Source organism: Dermacentor variabilis, chromosome 1 (genome assembly GCF_050947875.1).
Source record: "Dermacentor variabilis isolate Ectoservices chromosome 1, ASM5094787v1, whole genome shotgun sequence".
In the NCBI taxonomy this organism is placed as follows: domain Eukaryota; kingdom Metazoa; phylum Arthropoda; class Arachnida; order Ixodida; family Ixodidae; genus Dermacentor; species Dermacentor variabilis.
The window spans coordinates 257,974,404-257,997,818 of record NC_134568.1 but is presented as its reverse complement, the minus strand read 5'-3'; the positions used below and the strand labels follow the sequence as shown (position 1 = coordinate 257,997,818).

Sequence of the window (23,415 nt, the reverse complement as noted above, 5' to 3'; positions counted from 1 at the left end):
CAGATTTCATACTTTGTATGAAAACCCCCAATAATGTTTCATTAGCAACTTTGTTACACATTAAAGTTGGTTAGTGCTGACGCCATTTGATCACTCGGGCGTTTACTCGGGCGTGCCACAAGGGTCAGTGCTTGGACCCCTTTTATTTCTTATTTACATCAATGATCTCCCTTCCATTGTATCATCTAACATTCTTTTGTTTGCTGATGACTGTGTTATTTTCCGCGAAATAAAATCCCCCGACGATGCTAACATTCTTCAGCGTGACCTCTCTAACATTTCTCTTTGGAGTAATGAATGGCTTATGGAATTTAATACTAATAAGTGCAAAATTATGCGAATATCAAGAAGTGCCAACTCTCCGCCTGTATACTACCTAAATAACGTTGCGTTAGAAGCGGTTACTTCATATAAATACCTGGGTGTTCATATTTCTGCTGATCTTAACTGGACGCGCCATATTGAATACATTACTAACAAAGCTAACCGCATGTTGGGCTACGTGCGCCGTAACTTTTCCAAAACTCCATCTTCTTTGAAATTACTGCTTTATAAAACACTAATACATTCTAATTTGGAATATGCCGCCGCGATATGGGATCCGCATCATGAAAAACTGATAACTTTACTTGAGCTGGTTCAAAATAACGCTGCTCGTTTTATCCTGTCCAACTTTAACCGTACCGCAAGTGTAACAAGCATGAAAGCTAATCTTTCTTTACCTCTTCTAGCATCCCGCCGGCAGACAATTCGTTTGAGCCTTTTTCATAAACTATACCATCACCCCATGCTACGCGATTCTCTCATTTCGTCCCCCAGATACGTGTCAAACCGCATTGACCATCGTCACAAAGTTGGCATTGAAACATGTAACACTAAAACTGCATTTCAGTCTTTCTTGCCTCGCACATCACGCGAATGGAACCGCCTTCCCGCAGATATAGTCAACATAATTGATAACCAGCATTTTCGTTCTGCACTAGCTAACATTGTATAACAGGAAGATGATAATACTTGTTCTGTAATATGCATTGTATTTATTTATGTATTTCTGTTTTGTAACCACTCCCCTCTTTAATGCCTTTGGCCCTGAGGGTTCAATAAATGAAATAAATGAAATGAAAAACTAGAAATGCTTATACTTGCAGAGCTTAGACAAAGACTGTTGTCTTGCAGTTTACAAGGAGTGGGAGAACAATATATAGAGCACAAATACGTTTCTTTGTGAACATTGGGATAACTATTTCGGTACTGGTGTTATGTCTTGATAAAAAGTATTTTGTTACACTGTATTTACTACTTCTGTAAATGATTATCAGTTTGATATTTGTGCAATATTACAGTGGTATGAAATCAAGGGCTTGACAAGAGCTCATCTGGTTGGGAATTAACTTGGCACAAGACACTGACCACAGGCAAAGTAAAATTTTACTGTGGTCGTTGCCTTTCTTGTGCTTTTGTGGTGACTTATAAGAATCCAACCAACCAATATTGTAAACATGGTAACTAGAGCTAACTATACCATCTGCAAAGGTGAAACACGCCTGGACATTGAACGTGTACACTGCAGCTACAGCAGTGTTTCCCATGTGGCTATACTCGCGGCAATTGTCGGGGTGCATTTGCTGACCTACCAGCAAGCTTGTAGAGGTCTAGGTCTAGAGTACAGTTTACAAAAGACGGCTGCTAGCTGTGGCCTTAGCTAGATTAAACTGGAAGGTAGACGTCCGTTAGCTAGATGTGTGCTTCTTGGAATAGTTTTTTCTGTTGAATTTTCCTAATTAAAAAAATTCGGCGTATACATTTAGCTTCTAGTCACCTGAAAGGATGTATTACAAGTTGTTTTGTTGGTGCTATTTGTGCGACAATCTTTTATTACAAGTGGGGAGTCGGTTTTTGTAGCCTGCAATTCATTTCGTCTAGTCATCTATTCTTCAATATGTCTGTTTTCATGTGTCAATGTTATTAATTTTTGAAAAACGTATATTTGTGGATTTTTTTTTTTTTTAATGTGGTGACACTGTACTTGTTCTAACTTCCTTTGTGTCTGTACCCACAACCTGTATGAGCCTGAGCTAAGTACGAGCTAAGCTGCAAAAAAAAAAGTAAGAAATACCAAACCTTATTTTTCACGACGGTTTGAAAACGTCTCAGAATGGGTTTTGTCAGCGGTTTTTGCGACATTCTTTAGGTATTTAGAAATCCGTTTTTTAGACGGTATTTCGTGCGATGTTTTTAAAACCGCGTTTAGGTTGCTTATAAAATGAATTCAAGCCGAACATTAGACTATATATACGACATTCTTTAGAGCATGATCTATTCCGCGTCTTCTTTTGGATGTTTTTATTGTCTCAGATAAATAGGGGGAAAACGCACTGTATCCCTTTTGTGCTACCTGGGTCGCTATACCACCGTCATCCATAAGGAATCTTCGTATCATTTCCTTCGTCATCATACTATCTTCGTCATCTCATCCTCATCCGTGGATGCGTCGTCATCATAGAGTCATTGCGATGTCACCATGCTTATGGGCGACCTCGGCAGGCGAGTACTATATCCAAGATGGATGATACCTATGTATGTCGCAGACATCTGAAGCAACAGAAGTATCAGAATGACCATTACAGCTGACAAATAATCGTGACTTCAGAAATATGGTACGTCGCTAAATAGCCCTAATACTAATCGCAATAACGTTGACAGTCATCGTGAGATGAGTTCTGCCATAATTTTCTATGTTTTGTATTTCTTGCAACCTGGTCAGTATATATATTGCAATATGTAGTTAATGTTTTATCTTTTACGCTACAAAACAGTGATGTTTTAATTGCAACGGACACTTTTCAGTGAATCTACGGTGCACAAGTCCTTCGGCAGTGTTTTCTCCTCTGATAATTTTTCAACTATCCATTTCGCATTTTTTTTTCTAAAGCTAATCATACAGCAGTCATTCATTCTTAGAATTAGTGACGGTGTTACCCGCTGTGTTGACACAGTGGCTTTGGCGTTGCGCTGCTAAGCCTGCGGACGCGGGATCAAATCTCAGCCGCAGCGGTCGCATTTAGATGAGGGCAAAATGCAAAAACACCCATGTACCGTGCAGCGAGTGCATGTTAAAGAACTACAGGTGGTAAAAATCAGTCCAGAATCCCCCACTACCGTGTGCCTCGTAGTCATATCATGGTTTGGCATGTAAGACATCCGAATATATTAAATTTAGTGATCTTGAGTATAATTTATCTAAATTGTTTGTGATATTTCAGTGTATTTTTTTTCACTAATAACGAAATAAATACGCCTGCAGTAAATATATGCGTCTGCATTTGACTATTCGTATTCGAAAAAAGTAATTATTCGTCCATTTCTACATTTTACGATAATTACTTTGTTTCACGCAATACAACCGACACAAGAGAGACAGCAGGTTCGTTGTGTCCATTGTTTTCCACTTAACAAAGCAATTATGGATTCGCACCAACTAGCCCGCCAACGCATTGTGCTGAGAAATCTAGTTTTTACCTCTTGAAATTTTCATGCAGAGTTTTTAACACTATGCAGTAGGCTCATCTTGTGTGTTCAAGCTTCAACAGAGGGAAACATTCCCTTCCTCCATGGAGGGAAAATTTATAATCGATAGCTACTTAATCGTGTGTACCATGTTAATTTACGAAGCCGAAGTAATTGCGCTACAAAGACTTACGAGGGCAACACATCCTTGGAACCCGTGTAAAATGCCTGTTGCACCCGAGCGCCATGGTTACATCTGATGGCTCCCATAGGGCTGTCCAAAATTAGGTGGTGAGTACTTGACGAAGACCGATGTGCCTAAAAAAATTATGGGGTTTTACATGCCAAAACCCCGATCTGATTATGAGGCACGCCGTAGTGGGGGACTCCGGAAATTTGGACCTACTGGGGTTCCTTAACGTGCACCGAAGTCTATGTTCATGGGTGTTTTCGCAGAGCCTCACGAAAGCTCATTAACCGCAGCGACTGTGATAAGATACTTTATATTTACAAATGAAACACCCATCGTGCTCTTTTGAAACATGTATTTCTTGAAAACTTTTCTCTTCTTGCAGATATGAAGAAAAAAGAAAGGAACGTGTCGAGATTGACACCTAGTGTTCCCAGAAGTGCACAAATTAAAAAAATATATATATAACTTTCTTTCATCATTTGGCCTGTTTTATACGGGGAAAAGTCTCTGCTCACAGGCCAGGCTATGGGAAACCCTTATGTCTACTAAGAAGTTTTTGCATATAATTCTGCTGCACTTCCTTCAAAACTTTGCGGATGGCCTCTGTTATGTGCAAGTGAAGCACTTGCTGCCACTCATTGCTGATGTCACAGCCGTTGGGACTTATGCCGCAAGATATACCTGACTGCCTTAATTATACCCTACCTCTAGTATACGCCGATGATACGACTGTTGCCCTTTTGGATAAACCATTACTTTCGCTAACTTTGAAACTAAACAGTGATCTGTCAAAAATTACTGAATGGTGTAACGCTAATTTTCTAGTTAATAAACCCTACAAAAACGCAATTCATGTTATTTAAGTCATCACAGAGACATTTACCTTGCTCTCCGACCATAAATCTGAATGGGCATGACATTCCTGCCTCAACTTGTGGTTCTTTCCTCGGCATCAAATTAGATCCCCACCTTAAGTTTACTTAGCACATTACACACATCAAAGAAAAAAACAGCATTTGGCATTAGAGCACTACTCAAATCACATGCATTTTTTCCAAAGAAGCATTATTATCGTTATACTTCGCTTATCATTTATGGTATCGCTTCTTGGGGTAATACTTATCATTGTCATCTTTCCTCTATTCAGCACATTCAAAATCAGGCTATCCGCATTATAACGCGAAGCCATTTTTTCTCTAACGCCTCTTCACAGCTACGTACGAACCGCATTCTTCAAGTTACTGATTTGTTTAACTATCATTTAGCGATATTATTTTTCAAATTACTAACTCAACAAGTTTCTTACTACTTTTAGTTCTGATCTCCTTTTTAATCCCAATAACACAAGGTTTGCAGCACAAGGAAATTTCTTGTTGCCTTTATATCATACTAATTACGGAAAGATGGCTTCCTCTTTTTGCGCGCTTAAACTTTGGAACAGTCTTCCATATTCCATTAAGTTGTCAACTACCTTGTCTTCTTTCAAATATGAACTCAAGAATTATTTGCTGCCTGATTAATTTCCTACAATGTTATTTTGCTATTTAGAAGCTGTGGAATTACCATTGATTGTGCATCTTTCCTCTTCCTTTTGTCTTTAATGTGTGCTGTCACTCAGTTTCTTGGATATATTTTGCTTATTTCATGATTTGCTTTTCTGCTCTGTACTCCGCTTTATTATTATTATTTTTTTTTGTATAACTTCTAATCCAAGCGTCCTGGTGCAGTCTCTCACTTTGGGACCCTTGTCTGTATACCATTTTTGTAACAAATTGTTATGAACAAATAATAAACTGAAACTGATCCCTCTCCAGATGCTCCAGGTCCAGCCGCTGGTGTCCCCTTGCCAGTTTTCTGGTGCTGCTCTGCCATCCTCTGGTGCAGAATCTTGCTTTAGAAAACCCGAACTTTTCACAAGGACTTGCATAAAGTAGTGCCGCACTTCCTCAACCTCTTTGATGATTAACTGTCGAACCGTTGATCTGATGCGGAGACCAATTTCTTCGCTGATGTCGGGGCATGTGGAAGAATCTTCTCCATTAGATTCTGGCACAGTATGCGAAGCCTGCTTGTTTTCCATGTGTTGCCTTGTCCCCAGGTGATCATGTGGCCTCTGCATACTTCCTCCGATGGTGGTAGCCACGAAGGGCGTAGGTATTCGTAGAAACAGCAGATGTGCTCACGTTCGAAAACGGTGCCGGCCTTGTTGACGAGTTGCTTGAAGGAATGGGGACGCAGCGTGCAGATGGCGAGCTCATACAGTTCTACCACTATGGTTCTGCTTGTACCATGCGCTGGCTTTTCATTCTAATGATGATGATGATGATGGTGTATTTGTGGTGCGTAACAAACGTTGGGGTGCGATCAAATGTACAATCGAGTGAAGAATGAAAATTTTACGGTGTTGTAAATTTGAATACAATTTAAACAGTGGTTCTCGTACGTGGGACGTGCCGACTATTTTGTCTCTTCATTTTCACCGTGCTGCGCTCATTATTCTTTTTTTTTTTTGTCGTTGCGAACTTGTAATTACTTTTGTTCCATTTTCATTTTGCTTTCTTTTCATTTACTTCATGATATTCATTCATTCGTGTTATCCAAGCTCTTCTTCTTTGGACACTATCCAAGCTACATGTGTGCTTTATTTCATTATCACTTAGACATTCCGGCAGAACTGATCTCACGATGACTGTAGACGTTAATGCGATTGGCATTCAAGCAATGTAGCAACACATCGGCGGTATTGCTTCCACCGCCGAAACCCGTCTTATATAAGCCGTGCACTGCAGCCAATTTCCTCTCTCGCTTTTTCGATGATGATGATGTCTGTTGGGATCCCCATCGAAACGGGATGGCGACATATTATTCAGGCAAAAGGTCATGGAGATTCCATCTGAATGAAAAATTGCAAAGGCTATGCCACTGCTTAAAAAAAGAAAAAAGAAAAGATGGAGGCAGTTATGCTCGATATACTCTGTTTCAAACATCAGGTGCAATTCTGTGGAATCTATGCAAGAAGTTCGGTGATGAAAATTTATCACTCCCAAGGGTTCCGCGAGCGCATTGCTGCGTGTTCTGTCCACACTTGGCTGCGCGCCAACGTAGTTTGCTCGCGTGAGCACGCACGTGAGGCTGCCGCAACGGGCTGGACAAAAAAAGAAATATCCGGACAGAAAAAACAAAAAGCAATTTCATCTAAAACAACTGATTAGCAGCCGTATGTTACAGTTCTTTGTTTCTAAGGATTAGTAAATGCATTTGTTGTATTCAATACTAAGCCTATATAAAGAAGTTTCGCACAAGTGCTGTGAAAGAATATTGAACTATAAGTGTGAACCCAGCTACTGCAAGTCTCTAGCCTCCACAGCGTTGCATCTGATGTCTGAAATAGAGTATAGACAACATCAGGCCAATAGCCCTAACATAAAATTTTGTAAAGCTGATAGAAATATCATGTTATTGTTATAATATTCATAAAAGAATGCACCTAGTGCCTGTAAAATTGGTGCACACCAGAGTGTTCAACATGGCAGGGGCATATTGACCTTGAATTTCGTATAGAACTTGCATGATGCCAAGGATGGTATGCAGAATTACAACCGGATCTGAAAACGTCCTAAAATATATACAAGCATAGTTTACGGAGTGTTTAGGTGGCAAAAAATTTATTTGCTTCCAGAACAGCTTTTCATCAGGTACATATAATGGTGAAAATGAGTTCCCCAAGGGACAGTGCTGTCTCCAGTATTATTTAATAATTTATTGAGCTCCATTCCATGCCCTGAGGATGTACTAGCAGCGTCAAATGAAACTTGAACAGCAGACTGCATGGCCCAAGCATAAGTGAAAGTATAGTGCATGCCATCCAGTCAATCACTAAAAAAATTATGGGGTTTTACTGGCCAAAACCACCTTCTGATTATGAGGCACGTCGTAGTGGAGGACTTCAGAAATTTCGACCACTTGGGGTTCTTTAACGTGCACCTAAATCTAAGTACACGGGTGTTTTCACATTTCGCCCCCACCGAAATGCGACCGCGGTGGCCGGGATTCGATCGTGCGACCTCGTGCTCAGCAGCCCAACGCCATAGCCACTGAGCAACCACGGTGGGCCCAGTCAATCACCATTGACAGGCGCGCACATCCGATTTGGCCACATGGCGCTTGTTTGGGAGTCAAACAAACGGCCAAACGTGCTCGGCACGCTGGCCACCACCGTCGCAACTGTCAGCCATACTGCACTGCGCAAGTTTTCCACCGATTGAAAGAATGAATGTGGCACACAAGCGGCAAACCACATGAACGAATCTATAATGATGACGGTGCAAACTGCACTATGTGCACTGCTGTACGCGCCGATGCACTTATGGCTTCGGCGAACAGTGCAACAATACTCACTGTAAACTGCAAATTTTAGCTTATTTTTATTTTCTCCCTTCTAAATGTATGAGCCAGAACAGAAGTGAAAATATCTCGCTATATAAGTATCGCGCAGTGCGGCCAAACCGGATGTGCATGCCTGTTAATGGTAATGACTGGACGGTGCGCACTAGACCTTCACTTATGCTTGGGCCACATGCTCCGCTGTTCACGTTTCATTTGACGCTAATAGTACATACTTACGTGTATAAGGGTACGTGTATCAAAGTCTGCAAGCATATTTATCTGTTCTATAGAAGACATCTAATGTAACCATTCATCTGTCTGTCATCATCATCATCAGCAGCAGCCTATTTTATGTCCACTGCAGGACTAAGGCCTCTCCCTATGATCTCCAATTAGCCCTGTCTTGCACCAACCGATTCCAACAAGCACCCGTGAATTTTCTAATTTCATTGCTCCACCCAGTCTTATGCCATCCTCAAGTACTTTTCCCTTCTCTTGGTATACATTCTGTAACCCTAATGGTCCAACAGTTGTCTAACCTGCACATTACATGACCTGCCCACATCCATTTCTTTCTCTTAATGTCAATTAGAATATTGGCTATACCTGTTTGCTCTCTAATGCAAACCGCTCTCTTTCTGTCTCTTAACACTATGCCTAGTATTCTTCGTTCCATCACTCTTTGCGCGGTCATTAACTTGTTCTCAAGCTTCTTTGGCAGTCTCCAAGTCTCTGCCCAATATGTGAGCACTGGTAAAATGCACTGATTGTACACCTTCCTTTTCAATGATAATGGCAAGCTTCCAGTCAGGAGCTGCCAATGTCTGCCGTATGTGATCCAACCCATTTTATTCTGCTATGAATTTCCTTCTCATGATCAGGGTTCCCTGTGATTAATTGACCTAGGTAACATACTCCTTCACCGACTCTAGAGGCTGACTGGCGATCCTGAATTCTTGTTCTCTTGCCCGGCTATTTATCATTACCTTTTTCTTCTGCATATTAATCTTCAACCCCACTCTTACGCTCTCTGTTAAGGTCCTCTATCATTTGTTGCAACTCGTCTGCAGTGTTGCTGAATAGAACAATGCCATAGGGAAATCAAAGGTTGCTGAGATATTCACCGTCGATCCTTACTCCTAAGCCTTCCCAGTTTAATAGTTTGAATACTTCTTCCAAGCATGCAGTGAATAGATTTGGAGAGATTGTGTCTCCTTGTCTGACACCTTTCTTTATAGGTATCTTCCTACTTGTGTAGAATTAAGTGGCCGTGGAATCTCTGTAGATATTTTCTAAGGTATTTATGTAAGAGGTCTGTACTCCTTATTATTTGATGCCTCTATGACTGCTGGTATCTCTACTGAATCAAATGCCTTTTCGTAATCTATGAAAGCCATATAGAGAGAGGTTTATTGTACTCTGCAGATTTCTCAATTACCTGATTAATGGCATGGATGTGATCCATTGTAGAATATCCCTCCCTGAAGCCAGCCTGTTCCCTTGGTTGGTTGGTCCAGTATTGCTCTTATTCTACTCGATATTATTTTGGTGAATATCTTATATAATACTGGGAGTAAGCTAATGGGCTCATAGTTTTTATATTCCTTAACGTCTCCCTTTTTGTGGATTAGTATAACGTTTACATTATTCCAGTTTTCTGGGACCCTTGTAGTCGATAGACACTTCGTATAGAGAGCTGCCAGTTTTCCAAGCATTATGTTTCCTCCGTCATTGATTAAATCTACTGTTATTCCATCTTCTCCTGCCAATTTTCTCTGTTTCATGTCTTGCAATGCACTTCTTACCTCATCACTAGTTATAGGAGGTGTCTCTGCAACCTGTTCATTACTGCTTGAAATGGAGGTATCGTGGTTCCTTGGGTACTGTACAGGTCAGTATGGAATTCTTCCGCTGTTTTTACTATACCTTCAAGATTGCTCATGATATTACCCTGCTTATCTTTCACTGCATACATCTTTGTTTGTCCTATGCCAAGTTTCTTTCTCACTGATTTAAGGCTGTGTCCATTTTTTACAGCTTCTTCAGTCTTTCTCACGTTATAGTTTTGAGTATCACTTATTTTTGCCTTGATCAGTTTTGACAGTTCCGCATATTCTATCTTATATATTGAGTTGGACACTTTCGTTCTTTGTCGTTTCTGTATTAGGTCCTTTGTTACTTGGGAGAGCTTGCCTGCTGGTTGCCTTGGTGCCTTGCCTCCCACTTCGATTGCTGCCTCTAAAACCAATCTAGTTATGGTTTAATTCATTACTTCTATGTCATCTTAATCTCTCTGTTCTAAGGCTGCATATTTGTTGGTAAGTACCAACCTGAATTTGTCTGCTTTTACCCTTACTGCCTCTAGGTTGACTTGTTTCTTCTTGACCAATTTTACTCTTTCTCTCTTCAAATTGAGGCGAATCCTAGCCCTCACTAATCACTTCTACATCCTGCACTATGCTGGGATCGGCAGAAAGTATGAAATCAATTTCATTTCTTGTTTCACCATTAGGGCTTTTCCAGGTCCACTTTCTGTTGCTACACTTCCTGAAAAAAGGTGTTCATTATTTGAAGCTTATTCCTTTCTGCTAATTCTACCAGCATCTCTCCTCTAGCGACGCAGTAGTTGCCAATTGCTTGTTCACCAGCCTGCTTTTTCCCCAATTTTGCATTGAAGTCGCCCATTACTACAGTATACTGAGTTTGCACTTTTCTCATCGCTAATTCAACATCTTCATAAAACGGATCTATTTGATCATTGTCGTCGTAGTTGCCAATTGCTTGTTCACCAGGCTGCTCTTTCCCCAATTTTGCATTGAAGTCGCCCATTACTACAGTATACTGAGTTTGCACTTTTCTCATCGCTAATTCAACATCTTCATAAAACGGATCTATTTCACCATTGTCGTGACTGGATGTTGGAGTGTAGGCTTCAGCTATTTTTAATCTACACCTCATATTAAGTTTATGACTACTGCTACCCTCTCATTAATGCTGTAGCATTCGCCAATTTTGCCCGCTATGTCCTTATGGATTAGGAATCCTACCCCGTATTGCTTATCTGGGAGACCTCTACAGCAGAGAACATGGCCGTTAGTCAGCACTGTATAAGCCTCACCAGTTCTTCAAATCTCGCTAAGGCTAATGATATCCCAAACAATGTCTGATAGTTCCTCAAAGAGTCCTTCTAAGCTAGCCTCACTCAACAGAGTTCGGGCGTTAAAGGTTGACAGGGTCAGTTTCCATTGGCGGCCTATCCTGACCCAGAGATTCTCAGCACCCTCTGCTGCGTTACAGGTCTGACTGCCGCCTTCGTCAGGCGCTCCGCAGCTGCTGGGGACTGAGGGCCATGGCTTAGTTGTTGGAGTCATTTGGGAAATATAAACAAATGCTCATTGCTTGTATTTTCTCTGTAGGACACACTATGTATATCTCTTCTAAATGCAGCTGAACATCATTACACAAGTAGATACTTGTGGTCAAGTATCTACTTGACTATATCGCCCCAAGATACTGTCAAGTATCTTGGGGCGATATACGGACATGCATACTTGTTCATCTTTTTCCGGTGACCATTTTTCACTGGTTTACAACTGCTACAGCCTTATAGCTCATCACAGGACATGTCTACATGTATTGGAAATCTCTCGAATGTAGCTGCTGATTCTGTAGCAAGGGGACCTTGTATAATCAGATTGCATGCGCAAGGCGAACAGTGCTGCATATTCTAGAACGTGGGTGAGCACCGGTGGTTGCACTGGAATGTTTGACGAGTCTTGCATAAATAGCCAACGTGTTTGACCTGTAGATCAGATTTTGATGATCAATGATTGTGCTTGCCGTTTTCGTTGTGCTCGAGTGCTACTTGCTTTTCTGGGCACAAATTTCGCCCAGTAGCAAAATTAGTTTACTTCATTCACAGTTGTGGCCACTGTCTAGTTCTTCCCCGTAACTACATGACAATACAGCAGCTCTCTTTTATAGCATGCGCATAGAGATTATATAGCAAAAAATGGTGTTTGGGCAGTGGGTTTACTACACAGAATGAGCAACAGCCGATCGTTAAGGTGGCTTCAGTCCCTTCTCGACTGCCGCTCGAGGAGGACAGTGAGGCACCCAATTGATCAAGAGGCACAGAGCCCCCTTGTTATCAATTTGCCGCATGTATGTATGCTCTGTCCTGGAGTTTGAGTGTGCATTATACTCTGGGGAGAGCTGGCCTTTAAGCTTCGCCTCATTGACCTTCTGCAGAAGCCGGCGATAAGGCGAAAGAAGGTGGACTTCGCCGGCAAGGTCCCCCACCTTCTTTTGCACTGGTGCGTGCTTGTAGCTTGCACCTAACTCCGATGCTGCGTATTCAAATACATGTAAAACGCAGAAATGTTTTTAAGAGATAAACCTTAGGCTAGTTTTTATAAAACTTGTTGCATTTGAGAGTGAAAGTAAATTTCAGTAACTGCTGGAAGTGGAGTTTTGATTTAGGACCTAAATTTATTTTTGCAAATATTGCCAACATTGGTAAGCTTGAACAAGAATAGAAGCCTGAAGTGTAGATATCCATAACTCTGCACCAAAAACAGATACAGAGTTCTGTAAACTGCATCTGATAGAAAATCTAAGGTGGACAATTTTAATATGTTAATTTATATCTTACGTGAATTTGTTATGATAATCTGCAAGAGTTTTGCAACTCCTACTCGCATATTAGTGGTGTACTTAAGAACAATGGTGTCCATTTTGTATGCTTTATAGGTACGTTCAATTCCCCTGCCCCACCTGAACCAGTTCACGGGTGCTGCACCTTGGAATTCGTTGATCATCCCTGCAGTTCAGGACCTCTCAAACATACGCATTCTGTGCGCATTAGTCGGACATAACATAATGCCTGTACCACGCCTGCACCTTGGCATTCGGTTCGAGTGTTGCGCTGTGCTTGCACCGCAGAAATTAAGCTGCACAATTTAACTTCTCGTGAACCTCCGTGATTGATTCACAGTGATGCAGGCGAATTGAACAGACCTGATATATACTATCAGATTGACATAATTGTGATATTAATTTTCATTGCTGAGTTCGAGTTGTAAAGATAGTTTCAGTCTATGAAAATTTGTGATTTTCAAAAATTTTTATAAAGGTAAACTTTTTAAATAAAAAATTCGCTTTGAACAGTAACTAGATTTTAACCTTTTCTTTCAAGTGCAACAAATCTTATTAAATTTGGTGCAGTGGTTACAGAGAAAAGCGATTTCTCCTTTCCCATGTATTTAGATAGGAACCCCCAAACTAAAGCTTCCTCTAATTGCCAACAAATATTGCCAACATTGGTAAGCTTGAAAAAGAATAGAAGATTGAAGTGTAGATATCCATAACTCTCCGCACTCCGCAGTCCAGCGGAGTGCATGAGCACGGTATAACGCTCTTTCTTTGCTTACGTAGGAACCGCCAGACCCAAGGGACCTGACTGTCGCTTCCTTGGCTTCGGATGCTTCCATCTTCGGCGCCGTTATCGATGTGATATACCGGAGAAGATTCGGTGCGAGCGCCCATGGCTACACAGTCCATACTGCGAGTGCGTCATTGTGGGGGCAGCCAATCCAGGAGGGCGACACCGGGCGACAACGCTTAAAAAGCCAACGCCGATTGTGAACCAGCGCAGTTCGGCGGAGTGCATGAGCGCGGCATAACACTCTTTCTTCGCTTAAGTAGGTGAGAGCAGCGTTTCATAACTACTTCTGTGTTTGAATTTAAATTCTGCTCCACCGGACTGCACAAAGTTGTGTTCACAATGTCTAGCAATGATTGCCTCGCGTGCCTGAAAGCTATTGCACCTGATAGCCAGTGCCTTCGTTGCAGCGATTGTGATAACCGTTATCATGCCGGCAAATGTTCTGGCGTCACAAAGACTAACCTAAAAAGCATGTCAGTAGAAACGATCCGTATTTGGTTATGTCCCACGTGTGCAAACCACAAAACACGACTGACAAACGCTGAAGAAGGGGCTGGCTCCCAGCGTAAGAAGTTAATGGCAGACAGTGAGCAACCTTCTTTGGTTGACGTCATGTCGAAGCTTGACACTATGCTACGCCGTTTTGATGAGCTCGAAAGAAAGCAGGAGGAGCAGCTGGCTAAACATGGAAAACTTGAGGAGCAAGCATTAACAATACAGAGCATAGAAGAATCACTCGATTTGATCTCTTTCAAATATGATGAAGTGCTTAAAACTCTTGAAACCCAGAATCAAGAAGTAAAAGAGCTAAAGAAAAAAAAACTACAGACATGGACGCGCAGCTGACAGCAAAAGACACTAGACTTTCTCAACTGGAAATGGAGGCGAATAGGATGGAATCCTATTCAAGACGTAATAATTTGGAAATTCATGGGATCAAGTGCCATGAGAGGGAAGACTTGAGAGCAGTTATAAATTCCCTTGCAGGGAGACTCGAACTATCCCTTCCCAGGAATGAGGAAGTCGAAGTTGTGCACAGGATTAAAGGCAAAGCAGATGCTGAGGCTACCATACTAGTCCGTTTCACCAAGAGAGAAACAAGAGAAAAGTGGCTTGCAAAACGAAACATGCTGAAACATGAGAACATTTACATAAATGAAAATTTGACACATCTAGCCAAGAAGCTTCGATGGATGGCAAAGCGCCAAGCAACTGAAAAACACTACAAATATGTTTGGGTGCGAAATGGTCGTATATTTGTTAAGAAAATTGAAGGTGCCCCTGTTATTCTTTTTTGAGAACGAAGCGGATCTGCGGAAGATAACGTGATGACTGAGATTGTACATTTATTTTCTGAGTGGATGAAGATACGCCGGCAACTCATGTCAGTTGAATCTTGTAGAAGTTTTGATCTTATCCATGTGAATGTGAGAAGTCTTCACAAGAATTGGAACTTGTTACAAATGTTCTTGGAGAATGTTTTAACTTTTCTGGAGGTCATAATATTTACTGAGATCAATGTCAGTGAGTTTGATTGCTCTCTTTATAATATACAGAACTATCAATCGTTTGCCTTGTGCAGAGAGAGCAAATGTGGTGGAGGAGTGTTAGTATTTGTGAAAAATTGCTGGTTTTGTGAATGCTTGAAAGTTGAATTTGATGAAGCGGAAGTTATAGTGCTTTATCTTTCTAACAATGAAGATTAATTTTTAGTTTGTGCGATTTACAGACCTCCTAGCAAGAATATTGCAGTTTTTTTAGAGGAGCTCGCTAGATTCCTGAAAAAATATGGAGTAAATAAACGTGTGATTCTCGCAGGAGACTTCAACATTGACATTTCCGTGACCAATAGGGTAGGTGTAAGTGAGTACTTAACGTTGTTGGCCAGTTTTGGCTTGGAGAATAAAATTCAGGGCTATACGCGAGAAGAATTTCTAGGAAGTAAATTCACACAGACATGCATTGACCATATCAGTACAACTGTAGCGCAACAGGAAACGTTCGGCTGTATTATCAAAGAAAAAGTTGCTGATCATTATTTTGTTGCGCTTACGTTGTTAAAAGATAGTAAAATGGTGGCACAGGAGAGATCTACAGAAAGGCTTGTAATTAACAATGAAAAAGTAGATAAACTAATTAAGTTATATGACTGGACTTCCCTGTTGCAGCACAATCACCTATATGCTTACGAACTCCTCGTAGAGCAACTAAAATCAATTTACAATAAATCGAAAACTAAGGTGAGGATGAAACGGCGAAATCAGGCAAGTCCTTGGATAAACAAGGAAATTATTGAGCTATCTTACATCAAAAGTAAACTTTTAAGAAGGCGCAATGAGAGCCCTCATGACTTTGCACTAAAGGAATTCAGGCAACTGCGAAATAAGATTACAGCAAAAATACGATTGGCAAAAAAACAGTACCAGCTTAATCAATTCTCGGCATGCAGTAGGGATGTAAAAAAAACTTGGAAATTAGTGCAAACCACCATAGGAAAACCATCCAAGAAAAGCATTGACGATACTTTAGAACAGGCCTTTCCAGATAAAACCAAGGTAGAATTGGCCACTGAGTTCAATAAACACTTTGTAGAATCTGTTACTTTCTTGTGTAGACAGGGAAGCAAAATGGCGAACGCTACTGCAGTTGCTTCAAGCATTCATTCAGCTTACATGCCTACTGTCACTGAGCCGGAATTATGGGATGTGTTGAAGACAATGCCAATAACAAAATCGCCAGCTATAGGCTATGATTGTGTTAGGATAAGAGATCTCATAGAGCATTTTGACATACTTAAAGCTGTATTACTTTTCATTATCAACGAAACGTTAATAACTGGGCAAATTCACACGTACATGAAAGTAAGCGTAATAAGACCATTGCATAAAAAAAGGCTCCAAAAAGGATTATAATAATTATAGGCCAATCGCAATTTTGTCCTCCCTCGCTTGTATCATAGAGAAAATTATACATGTTAGCATGACATCATTTCTTGATAAGTACCATCTACTAAATGCCGCCCAGTATGGTTTCCGCAAAGGCAAAAGTACGGTAAACCTACTAGAGGATTTTCATGACCTAGTCTGCAAAGAAATAGATAACAATAGCATTTTCCTTACACTTTTTATTGATTTGCAAAAAGCCTTTGATACTATCAATCACAATCTATTATTAGATAAACTTGACAGTATTGGTTTTAGAGGTCCGTACATGTCGTTCTTTAAAAGCTATTTTGCTGATCGAGCCCAATGCGGCCAACTAGGCGGATTATACAGCCCAATTTTGAACGTTTTGACAGGTGTTCCTCAGGGATCAATTTTAGGACCCTTGTTATTTAATATTTACGTCAATGATATGACCTGTGTTCCACTAAACTCGCAACTCTTTTTATACGCGGATGATACTGCCTTGGCTATACCAAGTGAAACGTATGAAGAGGCCTCCGAAAGGATGCAACAGGATGTGCATCTTTTGATAGAATGGTTAAACACTAATCAGATTTTTACTAATAATACAAAAACCTGCCTATTTTGTTTTCATAGCCCATATAAAGTGTTTAGAATACTATCAGATATATACCTTCATGAGAGAAACTGTACGCGCTGTTCATGCCCACCTTTGGAACTTAAATCCAATTTTAAATACCTTGGTATCACATTTGACGAAACACTGTCGTGGAATATTCATATTGCAGAGTTAGCCAAACGCCTATGCCTAGTGTGTGTTTATATATATGCTCTACGATCTATATGTGATGTATCGGTTAGAAAAATGGTATATAAGGGATTGAGAGAGTCCATATTACGATACGGGATAACAATTTACGGAACCGCATCTTTATATAAATTAAACACATTAAGCCGCATAGTGCACAGGATTGCAACCAATCTCTCCTATGGAACCAACTATCACGATAAGTCAGCCCGAGACAGTATGGAATATTTTGACATGCTACCTGTACACAAGCAATTTATCTTTGACATATTCTACAAGCATTTCTTTCACAGCTCCTTTAAAATCTGCAACATTAAAGTACGGCCTCTCCGTCAATCAGAAAAGTATGTCATACCCCACATCTTCACCACTTATGGCAAAAGAACCCGCACCTACTATGTTCCTTATTACTTCAATAAAATATGAACCCTCCCGAGTATTACCGGATTAAAAGACCTTAAGAATTTCCTTCGACCTTGGCTGAACGATAATATAGAATAAGGTAATTTGCTGTTGGCCATGTTCTTAATGTTTTCATTTCGTGTACGAAAGTGTGCACAGTGGATTTGCTATCATTTGCTCTGTTGGTTCTTGTTTGTTTGTTTGTTTTTATATAACACAAGCAGTTGCTGAGTATTTGGTTGATTTTATTTTCTCTTCTTTTCAACTATGATTTACTTGCTGTTGTTTCATGTGCTTAACCTGGCTGCCCAGCTCAGCACACAAGCGGCAATGCTTATGCAGGCTGGAACACGTATGAATTGAAGTGAATAAAAATATTATTATTATTATTATGCATGGTGCAGTGCATGGCCTCCAAGACTGCGTGAGCTGTGCACTGCAGCCAGGCTCCTCTCTCGCACTTTCTTCTGGACACACTGTGCCATGTGTGAAGCCCTCCCCCTTTTGTGTGACCTCCAAAATTCACGGTAACATGGTGCAAACTAACGCTATGCTAATGCTGAGAATTCCTCGCTGCTCGCGGTCATTCATGGTGCAGCGCGAAAGCATTAAGGCTGTGGTGCTTGAGGAACTCAGGTGACGCGGGCTTGTTCCTGCCCAGCACCGGAGAAATTCAAAACTATTTTTTAATTAAACAGCAGCATAAAGAAGGTAGACAGATTGACAGAACCTAAGTGGCTGAAGTAGGCTAAGAACGCTATTCGCATTAACCCTTTGAGGGTCAATGACGTAAATATACAGCGCCACGAACAAGTCCAAAATGGTCGATGCCATATATTTAAGGCGCCATCTGTACGTTTAAAACAGACGCCAATTTCCTAAGTTTTTCTTTTCTGGCATATGCTGCCACTATGTAGGAATAGAGGAAATTTTTTTCTCGTACCTCCCTTTCTCGGTTTTCGTTGCACAGTGTTTTAGAGCTAGTTTGCTACGGCACGTCTATATACTACCACTCGCACATTGGCGCATGCGTGGGTGGGCAGCGGTTTGGGTTTTGTTCCGCGGGCAGTTTCAGCTTCTTGCACTCGCAAAACTAATGGCTATCTTGTTATTATCACTCAAAGGGCGACCACCTGTTTCTCGCTCATTTAGTGCTCACAGGGGTGTGCATAGGAAGGATGCCACATGCATGCATTTCCTTTCCTTTTCTTTTTTTGGAGGCTAGCAAAACTAATTGCCTCTGGTTGGCGATAAGATGAAGATTAGCGGAAATTTGTCACACATTTTGCTTTTTTGACGGGCACACAACCACAGTTTTCTTGAGTGTGCTCACCTGTACGCAGTTCGATTACGCTATGGACGTAAATATTAGTGTAAGAGCAAGAACATTTGACACTTGCAAAATATTCTTGTGTGCGCATTTTCTAAGCCTTATAAGTTTATTTCCTTTTTTTTAATTGTTGTTATTCATGAATAAACAGTACATATATGCCAAAGCAAAATATCTTTTTCTCACTTTATGGTCACCCTAGAAAAATTACGGTAAATCTTTTTTGAAATAGGTCCCTCAGAAGAATTGGAATCTGCAATAAAAAAACATTGACCCTGGGCGGTCGCATATGGTGAAAAAAATCGACCCTCAAAGGGTTAATAAAACCAATTTCTCATATTTGTGCTGCCTTATTCTTACCGTATTCCGAAGGGTGGGTATGTGCCACAGCCACATAAGGGTCTGTGTAACTTCAGGTAGCTCTCGCTTCCATTTTCTATCTCCTGCGATAACAGCTAAGCGAGATGAGCCTACTGCTTATATTTGAAAATTTTAAATGGGAATTTCCAGAGGTGGTGGTGAAAACATATCTATTTACAAGGCTAATTTCTAAAGGTAAAACACAATGTTGGGCATTCTGAGCAGTTGCGCGTACACACTCGTAACATATGCATACGCAATTCATTGTATTCTCTGCGAACAGTGACAGCACTATTTTGCGATCAGTCAAAAGGAATAACTGCAGAAGATACCTTTGCTACAAGGTCTGATGAACCAAACGGAGTTGTAATGGGGACTGAATGCAAAAAGACGGCAACCATGATAGCCCTGTGTGCGTTAAATGACTCATGATAGTACTGTGTGCATTCAAGAACATGAACATTAATCCCAAACCCATCACCACAGCACTTCTCATAGCTCCTGTGGTACTTGTATCATCTTGCACTACAAAGACATGAACAGACACGTATATTGCATGTGTGTGCAGACATACAGATACACACACGCACTGTCATTGGTACTGAAGAACATTTGTTCCAGTTTGGCACAATGCCAAAAACATGTTTTGATGTCACTACTGGTCACACCTTCACTATGTAATGGACACTCAAGAAAGGCCTAGTCAATTTGTTATCTGAAAGGTCATCCAGTGCTTCTGGTAAAGCTGGTTAGCATCACTAATTTAAAGGCACGCATGAGAAAAATATTAAACTAGGATTTTCCTGCTTCCATGGCAAGGTCAGTTTACATTTAAATAGTATGTGTGCCACATGTTCCAATTATTGATAAATTTATTTTCAGTGTAGCTATGTGTGACTTTAGTAATATCACTTTCTGTGAATTAGCATATTCTGATGCTATGTGGTTTCACCATTGCAGTGTCATGGTACGAGGGCAATACTCTGTAGGTTGGTGCAACCTTCTTTGCCAGGTGGGTTGGAGCTGTCTAATGGTTGTTTGGCTATATTTCTAAAAGTGCACAAGTGCCTCAGCCAAACCTGAACATCCATGGCCTGTAATCGCCTTTTGGACCACACCTTCACTATGTAATGGACACTCAAGAAAGGCCTAGTCAATTTGTTATCTGAAAGATCATCCAGTGCTTCTGGTAAAGCTGGTTAGCATCACTAATTTAAAGGCACGCATGAGAAAAATATTAAACTAGGATTTTCCTGTTTCCATGGCAAGGTCAGTTTACATTTAAATAGTATGTGTGCCACATGTTCCAATTATTGATAAATTTATTTTCAGTGTAGCTATGTGTGACTTTAGTAATATCACTTTCTGTGAATTAGCATATTCTGATGCTATGTGGTTTCACCATTGCAGTGTCATGGTACGAGGGCAATACTCTGTAGGTTGGTGCAACCTTCTTTGCCAGGTGGGTTGGAGCTGTCTAATGGTTGTTTGGCTATATTTCTAAAAGTGCACAAGTGCCTCAGCCAAACCTGAACATCCATGGCCTGTAATCGCCTTTTGGACCACCCCAAAACTCCCTAAATGGTAAAAAGAAGCTTTGCTTTTTTAAAATTTTTTTGCCTTCATTTACTGAAATGGATAAATGGATCCATAGCTAACAGATTGAGGCAATTTATTTTCCAAATGATGTGCTTGAGCACATTTTCCTGAACTGGGAATTTGGAACCATGTTGGAAAGGGAATGCTGCAAGCTCAAGCAATGTTCTGCCAGGCGACGAAACCTCAGAATAATTTTTGTAACACTAGCTAGGAAGTACAACCAAAACAACTAAAAGTTAGTTTGGGCCAGTTGGTACTTGCCAAGGCTTCTCTATTAGTGCAAAATGACAAATGTACAATGGGGGACACACATAAACATGAATACACAGGACAGTGCACTACTTAGATCATTAGCTTTATTAATGAGCAAGTGTAGCTTTATGCATGCACGCACCAACCACTATCACACTGCTGTTGCCATCTATGCATAACCCTGAAAAGAAAGGTGAACGCTTTGTCCTGGAGGTCTACGTCTATGTCCCAACCATTCATGTTTATGCTGTCTCCTGTTTTTGCCATTCTTCGTTAAAAATGTGACTCCCAGCAAAACAAATACACAGCAACTGTACTACAATGCTTTCATGTCTATACAGGTAGGAAGCACAAAATCGAGAATAAGACATTGCCTGCACTGTTGTGAGGCTAAAAGAAATCCAATCCGAGGAAAGAGCCTCGCACAAAAGCAGGAATGTTACCTATATATATATATATATATATATATATATATATATATATATATATATAGGTTATGGTTATAGGAAGGCTATGCTACCAGACGACATTCTTTTACAATAACACCTTTAGTTCCACATAATAACTGCTTTAAGTACTTTTTTATTCCGAGAACCGTTGTAGAATAGAATAACCTTGCCAATGATGTTGTAATCCAGGATTCATTGTCTTAATTTGAGAAATATTTACAATAATTCTTTGAGAAGTGTTACTTACATTTGCGTGTGCCTGCGTGTTTGCGTATTTAGAGTTTGTTAGGTGTGCAGTGTTATCTGGTCTTGTTCTGCCTTTTTGGGTTTGCTGCTTTGTCTCTAAATCATTTGTGTTATTCATCAATTTTTTGCTCTTGACATTTAACAAACTCTTATCTTCATTCACTATTATATACATACTGTTTTTATTTTACCGTGTTTGTGCATTTTCATGTAAATACTTTTTTATGTATCGCACCTGCTATGATTTCTCTTCGATATTGCAGTATCCATAAATTATATATATATATATATATATGTTTGCCATCCAGGTGAGGAAACGGTTCAGCAAATCCTTTCGTAGCAGTATCGTTTGTCTTGTTTTGCTGCCGTGCCCACACGCTTTGCTTGAGTGGTTCTGTGATCTGTCTAATTCCTTGCGGTTCCTGTTGTTGCTGGCAGGGGACGTCGAGACTAATCCTGGGCCCGGTGACATTGCGATTGAAGAGCAGCTCAAAATGATTGCAAAAGACATCCAAGAGATAAAGAATGAAAAACTGGTGACCAATAAAAAACTTGGAGCGATAGATAAAAAGCTGGAAAAAATAGGCAAAATGGAAAAGCAGATCTTGGAATGCGTGGAAAGGGTTGACAAACTCGATTACCTGGTACTGTCCTTGACTAAGAAAGTCGACGAATTAGATAACAGAGGCCGCAGGTCTAATCTTGTCATATACGGTGTTAAGGAAATTGAAAATGAGAGTCATTGAGATCTGCTCGATGCTGTTGAGAAAACAATCTTTGAAGATACGATAGGAATACAAACGGCTGGCATCGAAAGAATCCACCGTCTTGGGCGAAAACAAACGATTGATAATCCCAAGCACAGACCTGTCATTTTGAAGTTATTTGACTACCGGGATAAAGCTAACATACTTAGCAATTGCAGAAAGCTAAAAGGAACTGAATATTCAATTAGTGAGGATTATTCGCCTGCAGTAAGACAAATTAGAAAGAAGCTATGGGAAAGAACGAAAGTACATCGAGACTAGAAAGAGAAAGTTTTTTTGTCCTACGATTAAGTCAAAATAAATAACCACCTGTATACCTGGGATGATCAAGCGAAAGACATAGTGGAAGCTGCAAAAAACGAAAGCATGCACAACGGACCAGCCACGCAAACTCGAAACCACCGTCGACCCTAGTTGTTCTCAATGTTAATGCGCGCAGCCTTTTGAACAAAATCGAACAGCTAGAGGCGATTCTGATCGCTCTTGAACCTGATATTATCTGTGTGGCTGAGACATGGCTGCACGCTGACATCGCAAACCATGAAGTAGCCCCTCCAGGCTACTCCATTGTCTGAAAAGACAGAACTAGAGGTGGTGGTATTGCTTTGCTTATAGGCCAAGGCATAAATTACTCAGTGATGCCAGATGTCCCTGGTGTGGAGGCGGTCTGGTGTAGAATTTAGCTGGGCCAGACCCACGTCTATGCTGGCGCCATCTACAGAACGCCCCAAGCCGAAGTCTGGTATCTCGAGCAGCTTCTAGAG

At 40.7% G+C, this 23,415-nt stretch overlaps 1 protein-coding gene across 6 annotated transcripts in view; it reads left to right on the top strand.

Annotated features, from left to right (window-relative positions):
• The window catches only part of LOC142562797 (uncharacterized), an 88,867-nt gene extending 65,716 nt beyond the window's left edge, over positions 1-23,151 (top strand). The window contains exons 1-5 of one of the 6 annotated variants that reach the window (XM_075673552.1): positions 12,029-12,402; positions 13,523-13,792; positions 20,299-20,350; positions 20,749-20,800; positions 22,323-23,151. In XM_075673552.1, the coding sequence (XP_075529667.1) occupies positions 20,303-20,350; positions 20,749-20,800; positions 22,323-22,630 (408 nt within the window). In that variant the 5' untranslated portion in view covers positions 12,029-12,402; positions 13,523-13,792; positions 20,299-20,302 and the 3' untranslated portion in view covers positions 22,631-23,151. The other 5 variants (XR_012824154.1, XM_075673551.1, XM_075673550.1 and 2 more) reach the window with 5 other exon arrangements.
• Positions 23,152-23,415: the final 264 nt, after the last annotated feature.